Source organism: Porites lutea, chromosome 13 (genome assembly GCF_958299795.1).
Source record: "Porites lutea chromosome 13, jaPorLute2.1, whole genome shotgun sequence".
Classification (NCBI taxonomy): domain Eukaryota; kingdom Metazoa; phylum Cnidaria; class Anthozoa; order Scleractinia; family Poritidae; genus Porites; species Porites lutea.
The window spans coordinates 21,168,978-21,181,477 of NC_133213.1; the positions used below are offsets into that span (position 1 = coordinate 21,168,978).

A 12,500-nucleotide genomic window follows, 5' to 3' on the forward strand; every position below is an offset into this window, starting at 1 on the left:
ACTATAATATATAAAATCCCAATCTATTCAGTTTCTACTATCATGTCATGGGCTTTCCTCGTCGCATTTGTGAATTAAACTCAGGATAGACGCATAGACGGTATAATTTGTTTTTCCTTTATTTAGCACTAAGCTTGCCTTAAATTAAAAAAAAAAATGTAACCCTACTTTTTAAGTAAGTTCATTGGCAAGTTAAAATTAGCCAAGAACCTAATGGGGAAAGCTCTTTCGCCATGATACTGATAATGTATTTAAATTAATACATTTTCTAATTTATTTGACGATGATCATACAGATGGTATTAGTTGTGCATGCGAAAACTATGATGTAAACTTTGCAAAATTCCCACTTCAAATCAGAAACGCATTATACTGTTGTAATCATGAAAGGCAAGTGACAAAATGTCAAATTTGAACTCTTAGGGCCTTTTTTCATGAAGGTGGGGGCATCCCAGGAAGGTGAGGTAACCCGCCTGCCCATATAATCTCTCATTTTAATTTGATTAACAATAGAAAGCAACAGGACTAAAAGTTGCAGCAAGAGCAGCAAGTGAGAGCAGAAAAGCCAAAACACGTGGTTTGCCAACATTTTTCTTGTTCACGTGTTAAACGGGTAGTAAGATTGCATGTAGAGGAGGGTTCTTTTCTAACCCCACCCAAGCGGGTTACCCCACCTACCTCGGGTTCCCCACCTTCTTGTACTGTCAAACTCAGAAAAAGGTGAACGCCTGGAAATTTTCGCGCGCGCCCGGTACTTTGAGGGAAAAAGAAAACAAGCTTAGCAACTCGACAAATAGTGTATAACACAATCTAGGAATCAGTCGTCATCCAAACGAAAAACAACGACGGTCAAAGCTGTTGGCTCATTGCAAAGTGGAAAAAATGGAACTGTTTCCTTGCGTAAACTAATTAGATCATTTAAGCGCACATTTTGTTCATTTGTCTATTCCATCTGATTGGTAATTTAATCTGATTGGCAATCAACTGCCATGCTTTCAGCACTAACAGGACAGTACGCGTGCACTTAAATGGCCTTTTTTTCTCTGCTTGGAATTTCTTGTGTTTTGATTTAAAAATAGAGCCTTATATTATCACAAATTTTGTTAAAGTTAAGATTAATCGGTAGGAGAACTTCATGTTGTCTAATTCGGTCTGTAATCATACTAAACAATTATTGGATGAGGTTTTTGTGATAATCAAGGTCGAGGTAAAAATCATACACCGCGGTCATACATGACATGACTACCCGAGACGTCGAGTGTAGATGACGTCCCAAGCGCTGCTTTCGAAATCTCACTGCACGCTTTCGGCCAATCACAAATGAGATAGTGAGTTGTATGTATAATAACAGACCAAATTGGACTCCACTCTGTCCTCTTCCTATTAAAAATTAAACACTTAAGAAATCGGAAATTAAAAACTGCCAAGCATCATTCTGTGCCCACTTCATTCTTTGACTTCTTCCTCCTTTTACGCTTCTTCTTGGTTTTTTCGTTGTTTTCCCCTATGAAAAATAAAAAATTTAATCTTACATCGCCATATTTAACCTCCAAGGCACGGGTTGTTTCCAACTTTCCAACCAGCTTTCTGGTTTGGAAAATTCAAGCGGAGTGCTTAACGGCTCTTTTGCGTGTTCTTGCCTTATTCTCAAGTCATTTGCGCTTGTACGTTTGATAAATATAATGATGACTGTCCTATGAAAGGGGTTATAGGTCACTACCGCTATAAAAAATTACTGTAATTTAATAATCTAAAGTACCAGTAGATGCTGATTTTCGAGACTGCGTAAGGTAGGTGTGCATCACATTGGAATACTTAAGAGTGAAAGAAGGAAACCCTAGGCACGAAGTACAGAAACTGATTTCTTTTTTTTTTGATAAATCGCTCATTTCATGTCCTAAGCATTTATACTGTGATCATCAACAACCAGCTACAACGTAAACAAAAACAATATTCTAACGAATGTGCTATTTTTTTGCACGGAAGAGAAAGAAAAAAAATTCTAGCAAAAAATTCCCCGTAACATTTACTGTACCTTTTTCTGTGACACCAGTTTCCTCTTTTCGCCTCTTTGCCTCAGGTGGACCTTAATGTTTAATACCAAAAAAAAAAAAATACTATCACCAAAAACTACATATTCAGTTTCTTTACTAGGTAACGTTGGCATTTTTAAAAAACGTTGTTATGGTGAGGAAAATGGTTTGACTTGTTTTGTTGTACTGTAGGAATGACAGCTAAAGGTATACAGAAAGTTGAATTAACTTAATTCCATCATACCTACACCTCCCATTGCATCATCATCCTTTCTTTCATCTACAAAGTCATTTAAATAGATTATAAGAAAAAGTCCAAAGAAAATCAAGTAACCTGAATTTTTAACATACACGTAACATAATGATAAAGAAATTTAATGTGCATGAGTAGACTGTTCAAATTCAGCTCCAAACGAACTATCAAACGAAAATTAAATGGCTCATTGACTTTTATGAATCTTCATCTTTTGACAACCTGTTTATTATTATTGATCTAGGATTGCTTTATAAACTAATGAGAGATGATTTTTTTTTTCTCTGAGCTGGGTCACTAAGAACTTTGTAATTTATCACGGAGTCTGTTCGAGTCATTTTATGCATGGGACTTGAAGATTTCATTAATTTCCACGTCACCACGTCATATCACGTATACAAACGTTATCTTTGGAAGTCTTACCGGGTAAGGTTGAGGACAAATCCTCAGGGCCCTTTGGCAATGATCCTCTTAAGGAAACCTGTGCAAAACAAGGACGCAACATCAGCCCACTGTACACACTGCGTAGTTTCTATGTGATGTTTCTTAATCTAAACATAAATTAGACCAATACTAGAAGGCTTTCTAATATATCATGATACTGTTGTAATCATGAAAAGCAAGGTGCTAAATTTCCAATTTGCTATTACTATTACTTTACTATAACTATTGTTATTATTAATTTAAATATTACATTTTTTGTCTAACGTACAGTCAACGTGCATAGGGGAAGACAATTCAGAGACTTTTCTGAGTACAGTGGTGCTGTATTCCATAGGCCTTAGAGCAATAATAATTACCTCAGGATCAATAAGTAAAAGCATTTCTTCCTCTTCCTGTACAAGATAATAATCACACCACTTACAGTTAAGACATGGACTGTTCTTTTCGATGTTACATAATTTTTGTGTAAGGGTTAGAAACCTCAAATATATCTTTCTGTAGGAACCAGGTGATCATTCAATGATACTTTACTTGGCTTAAATTATCACTGTTCTCTTGCTACCCTCTAGCATTTAATGTCACCTGCATCTTCCTTGTCTGACGGTGCTTATGTCCTCCATTGAGGCAAAAAACAGTAATAATAATAATAATAATAATAATAATATTTTCATGTGTAGATATGTGTACTGAACACTGTTCATGTACCGTAGATGGTATAGATACACTGGGTGGGATTTGTTAAACCTTACGGGCCTATTAATCTATTAGCCTGGACCTTCTATTTTAAAACAAGTCCATCTGTGAAACAGCACCAAAACCCTTATCCTTGGCCCACTACTGTGTACCAGGATTTGGGTATCTTTGAATAGGTGTGAGTAACTTTAAAAAAAACTATTGTCAATTTGCTATTCAGGTTGCAGGGAAATTTCCAACGCATTTCCGGTAAACAGCTCTTTAAATATATAAGGAGGAAGGATAAACAAATTATCAGCGTTACACACCACGGTTTGATTACATTTGTGACACAGGATATGGCTCTGTGATATCATTGCCTTGGGATATTAATTTTACGATGTTTGTCTACAATTATTGTTACATGTATCTCAAGCAATACATACATAAGTGGGTAACTTGTTAAAAGGGTTGAGTGTTGACCAGACTAGTTAATCTTCCCAGAAAAATTGGTTTGTAATTTCACTATTCACGATTGTCTCGATTCATTGTTTAATATTAATATACTCACTCGCTCCTGTAAGTGGAGGACACAGTGTTCTTCAACAGGGTCCTCTGGTTTTTTTAACCCTCCCCCTCCATGCAGGGTAAAAAAGAGGGGCCGGCCATCCGGGTAGCCAACCCAGTCATAGACTGCCTATAAAAAAAAAAGCAAAAAAGTTTTTTAGTAATTTATCTCAATAGAAGGTTTTTTTTAAGGCAATTAAAAGAATCCATCTCTTTTAAGTTGAAATGACGGTCATACATGGTGGATTGATTTGTCAGGAGGTTGAGTAACATGTAACAGTACCTGTATTTTCTATATTTTAAAAGTTCGAATATTCCCCGAGATACATATGTAAACTTCAAATTAGCAAGAGCTTGTACCAGAAAACATGATTCCTTCTTGATGTAGGGGCTAATGCGCTCATCATTCGGCATTTTGACAATAACATGCCAACCACTTTTGTCTTCATTTAACACCCTACTGTGCCTTGCCTCTCTTATAGCCCGCTGCAAAGGAAAAAAAAAGTATAATATTCTAATATTCTTGCGGTTTTGAGAGAGTTCCTACTCACAGAACATTTTTTTAAAGAGAGCAGATAGTTCTACAGGCAAGCTCAATGAAATAAAACTACCCTAATTCTTCTAAAAATTATTATTAGTCCGCACTTTTATTTGAAATACAGCTTTCCATGCCCATTCTAGATTCTTAAAAGAAAAATTGAGTTCCTCGTTTTAAAAATGAATCTACAAATATTTTCCTTACCTCTTTACTCCTATCTTCTTCCATCTTAAAAAAAAGAAAGAAAGAAACTCATGTTATTAAACAAAAAGGAGGAGAGACTGGGGCTTTTTTCCCTCATCAATTTTTAGTCCATGCCCAACTTCGCCAGCCCTTCCCACTATCTGAATGTCTGGCACAGGCTACTGGGGATCAAACATTGTTAATATTGTCAGGTTAATTTCTTACAAAAGAAAGGTGCTGGGTTCAAAACCCTGCATCTGGGACTCACACATGCACTATTGTAGCTTTGTCAGTCCCAGCTGCTAGTTTATTATAACTGGATTCCTTAAGAAGGAGCATTTTTCTGCACCAATTCCAAGATGATTGATTTTAAGCCTGTGATTGAAAATGATTTGAATTTTTCAACCTTTGTATATTGTATGCAAGATATTGCTTTACCTCACTAGTTCTAGTCTCATCATCTTCTTGCTGGAAATAAATAGAAAGTTGAAATATTAAGTACAATGTATAACATTTTTTTCATCAATTTTGAGGTCCTAAAGCTTCGCTTTCAAGATAACAACAGAGTTGAACTTTTTTTTCCATTTTAGGTTGCAAATCTAAAGGATTTTTCTTTGAAGATAGTTAATAGATAGACAGCAGACAACAAGCCCAGTTTCTTTGTTTTAATTCCACATGCCACAGTTATTGGTACGAACTAACTTTTCATTGATGGAATCAACTTCTGGTCAAGATATATATTGACTGTGGTCGACACAGTCATAAACTGAATTTGCTAGTCTTATTGAATTAATGTCTCATTGTGATTAATGGAAATTCTCCAAAATTGCCTCAAAAATAGTGACTTATTTCACAAGTCTCCCCTTTTTCCTTCTAAAAGTAATAAAAAGACAAGTAAGAGTGACCCTTTCTGTATTTTATTTGTTTTTGTTTTTTTGTTTACATTTTTTGTTAGTATCCCCTAAACAGAGGTGCATGTTCTATGCTGCAGTACTGCTATCTGCAATTAATTTGTGTTGGGGAGCATGAACTAATGTAGCAATAGGAAAGCTATTTAATTTATTCAATGAAAATGGTCATTTGTAATTCCTTAATTCTTTGCACAACAAATGTTTACTCATGGCACTTCACACTGTGTTTGTTTGGGATATGCCACAACAAGTAAAAAGAAATGATGCATCAACGTATAGTACTCTAGTTAAATAGTAGTGAAACCTTTACCAAAACTATTAGTTTCAGTGTTTCGCAGACATTTACCACACCATAGTTATTAAATTTTAAGCCTTTCAATATTTTATCCACAGGGATTCCATTTTCTGATATTAAGCAGGCCAACAAAAAAAAAAATACAACAGATTGTATTGAATGACTCACTCACCTCATGAATGTTCTCCTTTTCATTCTAAAAGTAAAATTAATTGGAAAAATAAAACAATAGGTAAACATAAGAATAATTTCTATAGGTAATAGCATGATTTGTAGTGATATTTGGCATAAATACCACGAGTGATATTTTATACGTAATTTCACAAGCTGTTAGGCAAGTGAAATTTGAAATATCACAAGTGGTATTTACATGTATGTCAAATATCACATATCATGCTATTGATTGTTTTAAATACTACTATCCACAAAAGGTTTGTAATTTAAATTCACATGTATGTATTTCAAATTAAGCTGAAGTATCACTGCTCTAAGCCAATCAAAATACAGAAATTTCTCGTGTAGTAGTATAAGTGCCATTATATAGCTGAAGAACTGATTACTATATGTATTCATGCTCTAGGTTCCACTAGTTGAAACTAAGAGGTGGTAAAAATTTCAAAAGAAGCTATTTCATGAAATTAACCTTCTTCTCTCTGTCCCTCCTCAATGATTCATCCAGCTCCTTCTTCTGTTGCAGGAGAAGGTCTCTTCTCTGATATTCTCTGTCACTATCATAAGGATGAGATAAAATTACTCTTGACAAATATCATTAACTCTGGATTGTAAATGGAATCAAAATTATCCAGTGACTGTACCACCCGTTGGATCTTCTTATGAGATGTACTGATGTATGTTTGTAAACTTGAGCTTTTAACACAGTGTCACAGATAAAAATAACAATAATAATAATAATAACAACAACAACAACAACAATGATCAACAACAAACCGGTCGGATCTTAGTGAGCCCAATGCTGCCTCTCCCCTCTCTATCGCTTCTCTCATCCCTCTTACATCCTGAAGGGACTGCCCTGTAATTGCATAAAGGAAATTGACTTACAATCGTTATCATCCTTTCTTTCCTGGATTCCCTTGTTAAGAAGAAATTAAAATTACATGTAAATTATGCTGTTTAGTTGCAGAAAATATTATAAAATAGTCATGGTCTGTGAAAAAAACAGTTCAAAATTTTTCAATATTAACTTATATTCGTGTAGTAATTTATTACATTAATCAAGGTGCCAATGCATGTTACCTGGTTGCCTTTTGCCTAGTTTACTATTTACCTACATTCTTTATAATGTATATTTTTATGAAGGAGCAAGCTTTTGATCAGTAAGACAAGACAGTAGAATACCAATGTATTATGCCTTGTGTGGGTACAAAATATAATCTTTTGTTGAGGAATTTTTTTTTAATCTTACCTGAGAAGCGATCCACAAGAACTGGATTCAGAGGTGATGTCGAGGGGGCAACAACAAACACCTCAGAATCTTTATTATTGTCCCCAAATTTTTGTTTCACTAAAAAGAAATACAAAATCGTCCACATCAAAGATAGTATATACTGATAAACTTCCAAATTATCTATAAACTAAACTATCACTTGACAGTACATATGAAGTAGTCTGCAAGTCTATGGTCAAGTGAGCATTTGATCATGTTGAAGATTTCTGCTATTCTTCTTCTTATTTTTTCCTTCAAAATATAAAATCAATTTTTTTTTCATGCATAGAAACTATAGACAAAGCCATGGATAGATAGGACACAAAAAACCGTCTTTCAATCATCTCTCTTTAACTAAAAATGGCGGTCACACATGTACAGTTTTACATGTAATATTTAACATAGATTTACGTACTTATAATCTCAGGAATTATTTGTTCTATTTTTCACCTGGTAAATACATTTGCAAACAGAAATATCAATGAAGTTAATGTAATACAAACTGCTGCGGCACAAAATTGTAACATAAATTTCTTGATGACTTGATCACAAGCATATTAATCACCTTGTCTTCCATTTATTGACTCTGCCATCCCCAACCAAAAATAAACATCATTAGCTTCGGAGATGCCATTCAGAAGCCTTTGGGAAAACAAGAAACCCTTGATGTTATTTACACATGTTGAAATATTTTGTATTTGCGATTACTAACAAAAAGGAACTATAAATTCTCTTTATGGATGAGTAAATAAAATGAAAAAAAAAAAAATAGATGAGTAAATAATAGTTACTCTAGCAGTGACAGGTGGCTCCTGTAAGGTGTTATTCGTTTAACTTATAATATAGTAAATTTTAATTATTTAGAAAAATACTTTGCAGTACTTGCATAAGGTCGGATAAATGGTCAGAATTAATCAAAACCACTCTCAAGTTGAAATTCTTAGCCAAGTTATTCAGAAAGAATGACAGAGCCATCATCATTCCAAATGGATCCATTTTTTTTTTAATTGAAACAGTGAACTTGCTAGATATTATTCAATGTAGTGTAACCAAAAATTTTACATCTAAACGGGCTTTGGCTCACACCATCCAAGTAGCTAGTGATGCCCACCATAAAAGTCACGCCCTCTGTTTTATATATCTATACGTGGTATGGGTTTGAAATTTATGCAGTGATACACTCAACATTTATAGTTTGTAAAAAGACTAAAATTTTCAAATAGAATTAGTGTTTGTAGTCACCTTGCAAGATGACTATCATTTCCTTGATGTGACATTATCACTAAAACAATTATCTTTCCATCTTGGGAAGCTTGATGGCATATCTACATGATTGCAAATTGAATAAAAAAAATAATATTAATATAGTTTAACTAGTCCTTGCCTTCTTTTCACACCTCAAGGGAAATTAATTTTTGCACTATAATAATAGTGGAACATTAGACAACACACTCAGGGAAAAGAGAATCTTGACAATGTTGTAAACAAAACCAATAATTGGTGACAAAATTGTTGAGACATTATACTTATTTTAAGTAGCATAACTTCAGAGAACAGCACAATCCACACCCTGCCCAGGCTCCATTCAAAATTTGGGTGTTTCATGTTTTGCCAACCTTGAATTGCAGCACAACATTACATGGGGGGGGGGGGGGGGGGGAATAGGGAAGGGAAAGCTTTCTTTTCTCCTTTTGAAGTCGGTAAAATGCCAGGAAGGCCCTTTAGGACAAAGAAAAGTGTCTCAACTAATTTGTCGTCAATTGAAGGGCTAGGTCGAGGTCATTTTTTCTCTTGTCCATGTTTTTATTTAAATTACCATTTTATCTTAAACCATGTGATTATAATATTGGATTCTGTTATTTCTAGGTAAAAAATATATGTTGATTAAATCAGTAACAACCAAACACCAACGAGTGATGTTAACTATTGACAAACCTCTTTGAAGGACATATTCAAAAACACGGGCAAACCCCCAATGTTCTGTTGCCTGAGGATTCTCTCACATATCATCTGTTCCCCCGTTCGTTCCAATTCTGTAATTGCTAAAAAATGCAAAGATTAACTTAAGGTCAATTTGTTACAGATTCCCAACATTCTAAAAGTGACCTTTACACATTTTTGTGCCAGGTTTAGTGGCGAAGATTGATCTGCTAATTCACACAAGTACATGAAATGTCAACTACACCTCAGTACATTGTAACTGCTTTGATCATGATCCAGCATGTATCAAATCTCATTAAAAGACCCTTGGTCTCCATGACAAAGATAGAAAAGAAGAAGGTTATACTCTTACAGCTATAGCACAGAAGTAAGTACACATTTTGATGTCAAAACCTTTTTTAAATTGAATGTGAAATTCAAAGATTAATTACAAAGAACAATATTATTATCAGCCTTGTACCATTGTTAAGGGACAATCCATCTTCAAGAAGACCAACTTGGCTGGTATTACGACTCACTGTTCCCACTGAAAAGACAACAAATGTGAATCAATACGAGGAGAAAATAAAGTAAATATATAATTATTATATATTCCTTGCATTCGGTTCAATCTACTCCCTGTTTACCCCTTTCTCAAAGATACTTTTGGGTCTAAACAGAGGCAGGGGGTGGGGGAAGGATATATCAAAAGATACAGGTACCTGTTTCCCAATCTTCTTCGCGAGACGGGTCGGCTGACATCACTGCTATATGAGATCAAATATAACAATATACATTTTGTAAAACATCAAAACTATAACATGTATAGAATTATAACAAATGATTTTCGAACAGAGGCCATCTTTTTCTTCCACATGTAGGATTGCAATAATAGGTGTAATCAGTACATGGTCACTAAGGTAGTGGTTTTCTACTCATAAGACAGCTGCACTGGATGTAGCTACACAATATAAGGTCACAAATTTATCGCCAAAACTGTCTGTCTCTCTTTAAAATATTTTTTAAAATAATAACTACTCACTATTAAGTTTGATAATGTGACTTAATATTTAAAAAATGTGCTACAGGAGAAAGTGGTATGTGCCTGGTGCTCTCCTCCCTGTGAAATTTTGGTAGTCCAGCATAATAAGATAAATTTCACTTTTTTTGAAAAAAAAAAAGAAACAAAATTAATATAAAGTATATAAAAAATGATGGATGTCTTAAAAGTTTCTTAAAAGCTAGAATTGATGGGGCTAGAGGTGAGCAAGAAAGCTGCTTGCTTCCACGTCAGCAAGCACTGCAAGACCTCAAACAGCCTCGCATTAAATTTATCCATTTAGATAATGCTCATTAATTAATTATGCTCTGTATGAGTAATGCCCCGCATTAAATTTCTCCCTTTAGATAATGCTCATTAAATTAATTATGCTCAGTATTAGTAATGTCTTGTAAATTGTGTACTTGTACTTCACAGTTTATAGCTACTAGATACTATTGTATAAACAAACTGACCATATTTTTCATAACAGCTGATATTCCAATAACATGAACCTAATATTTATAGCAAATTTTACACCATTTACCTGAAGTAAGCGGTAAGATACTTGAAATGGATGACAGAGCTGATGACACAACACTGGTACTCGAAACAGATGGGATTACACTTGTGAAAATAGACCTACACGTAGCAACACTTATAACAGGTAACACAGCACTGGTTACAACGGTGGTAGTTGACAAAGACGTACCAACACTGGTGACAACAGATGGGACAATGATTGGTGCAGCACAAGTAGTGACAACAGAGGGAATAAAACTGGATGAAACAGAAAAAACAGGAGGCACAACATTTGTGGAAACACTTGGTAAAACAGTAGTCACAACTGATGAGACAACAATGGACAGTGAGACATTGGGATGAGTTGATGAAGCTGAAGATGTTGCTGTAGCTGTTGCTCTGGATGAAGCTGTGGCTTTAGCTGTTGATGAAGCTGTGGCTCTAGCTGTTGATGTAGCTGTAGCTGTTGATGTACCTGTAGCTAGAGTGCCTGAAATAAAAACCATTAAAAACCAAGAATAAGTAATATTGTCATATAAACTTATACAGAAAGAAACCAGTTATATTTAAGTGATTCTGTTGGCCAATCATAACGTTTACAGCGCATCTGAGCATAACTATCAAACGTTTAATAAGATATAAGCAAAAATTAAGGGTAAGATAATTTGTATGTCCTCTGTCAATCAGCAAGATTCCAGCAAGATTCCCAGTCATTTTTCACCCTTTAATCCCCGATATCTACATACAACTTCTCCAAACTGATCTCCATACATTTCCTTGCAGACAGAATTGAGAGAATTTCATAAAACATCAAAGCATTCACTCTTTGCTGATCAATTCATTAATTCTCACAACCTAGCTTATCTCTGGATAATGTATGGATCCTGTTAGGAGAAAATTGATGTTGGTCACTATTGGGACTTAAACGGTTAAAGGAAGCTTTGGTCACGTAATCTTGAAGTGCTAGTGGCCTTTGGAACAAAGGGCGATAAGCAATGGAAGGGAGGAGAAATGACTGGAATAGAATTTCAAATTCACCAGCCCCCGAGATCAAAAACATAAGCAAAGAAATACAGGGCACCTTAATTGCCTAGTGGCACCTTGAAAATTGCAAAATTAAAATTTTGGTCATCACATATTTGAATATAAAAGTTTCTGATAAAATGTCTACCAGTGCACGGTGTCAATGGTAGGTCCATAACGACTTGTTATCGATTTATCTTTTATTTAAAGATAAGTACAAAAAAAGATGAACTCTTACTTGTAGAAGTTTGCCCGAATCGGAAATAAAACTTCATACTCCGGGATTGGGCGAAGATCCTAAAAAACTCCCTGCCACCCGGCACTCTGCCTGTTACTATCTTCTCCATGTCGTGCCCTTTTTTTTTGGATTTGTAGCATCGAATTCTAGGAAGAAAAATAATACATACATGTGTTAAAGCTTAGTCGTTGATGATCTAAGTTACAGTATGATTTCATAACATCAGATCCAATTAAGTTTTTCTCAATTCTAAAATCTCTCATGGCCATCCCAACACAAAATGTTTAGTTCCCATCACTCCGTCTCTTGTGGGTCGGTCGGTCGGGCAAAAAAAAAAATTGAACATGCAAAAAGCTTGTCAATGGCCACAGGCAGAGATGGCGAGGAGAACGACCATTCATTCGTCCCCAGTTTTCTTT

General features: G+C 34.9%; 2 protein-coding genes and 1 long non-coding RNA gene across 3 annotated transcripts; all 3 read right to left on the reverse strand.

The window, feature by feature from the left end:
- Nucleotides 1-1,378: 1,378 nt before the first annotated feature.
- Nucleotides 1,379-4,594, reverse strand: LOC140923391 (uncharacterized). The gene is made up of 7 exons (XM_073373479.1): nt 4,329-4,594; nt 3,973-4,098; nt 3,086-3,121; nt 2,709-2,766; nt 2,277-2,312; nt 2,035-2,085; nt 1,379-1,503 (listed from the first exon to the last, which is right to left on the reverse strand). Exons 1-7 carry the CDS (start codon nt 4,380-4,382, stop codon nt 1,430-1,432), a joined length of 435 nt encoding a protein of 144 aa, XP_073229580.1. The 5' UTR covers nt 4,383-4,594; the 3' UTR covers nt 1,379-1,429.
- Nucleotides 4,595-5,520: 926 nt separating this feature from the next.
- Nucleotides 5,521-8,679, reverse strand: LOC140922536 (uncharacterized). Its single transcript, XM_073372516.1, has 7 exons — nt 8,582-8,679; nt 7,905-7,981; nt 7,319-7,417; nt 6,844-6,925; nt 6,539-6,623; nt 6,068-6,091; nt 5,521-5,562 (listed from the first exon to the last, which is right to left on the reverse strand). The coding sequence occupies exons 1-7, from the start codon at nt 8,614-8,616 to the stop codon at nt 5,521-5,523; spliced, it is 444 nt and encodes a 147-aa protein (XP_073228617.1). The 5' UTR covers nt 8,617-8,679.
- A 590-nt stretch (nt 8,680-9,269) lies between these two features.
- LOC140922618 (uncharacterized) lies at nt 9,270-10,141 on the reverse strand. Its single transcript, XR_012164092.1, has 3 exons — nt 9,982-10,141; nt 9,741-9,806; nt 9,270-9,381 (listed from the first exon to the last, which is right to left on the reverse strand). It is a non-coding gene; the product is annotated as an uncharacterized lncRNA (long non-coding RNA).
- Nucleotides 10,142-12,500: the final 2,359 nt, after the last annotated feature.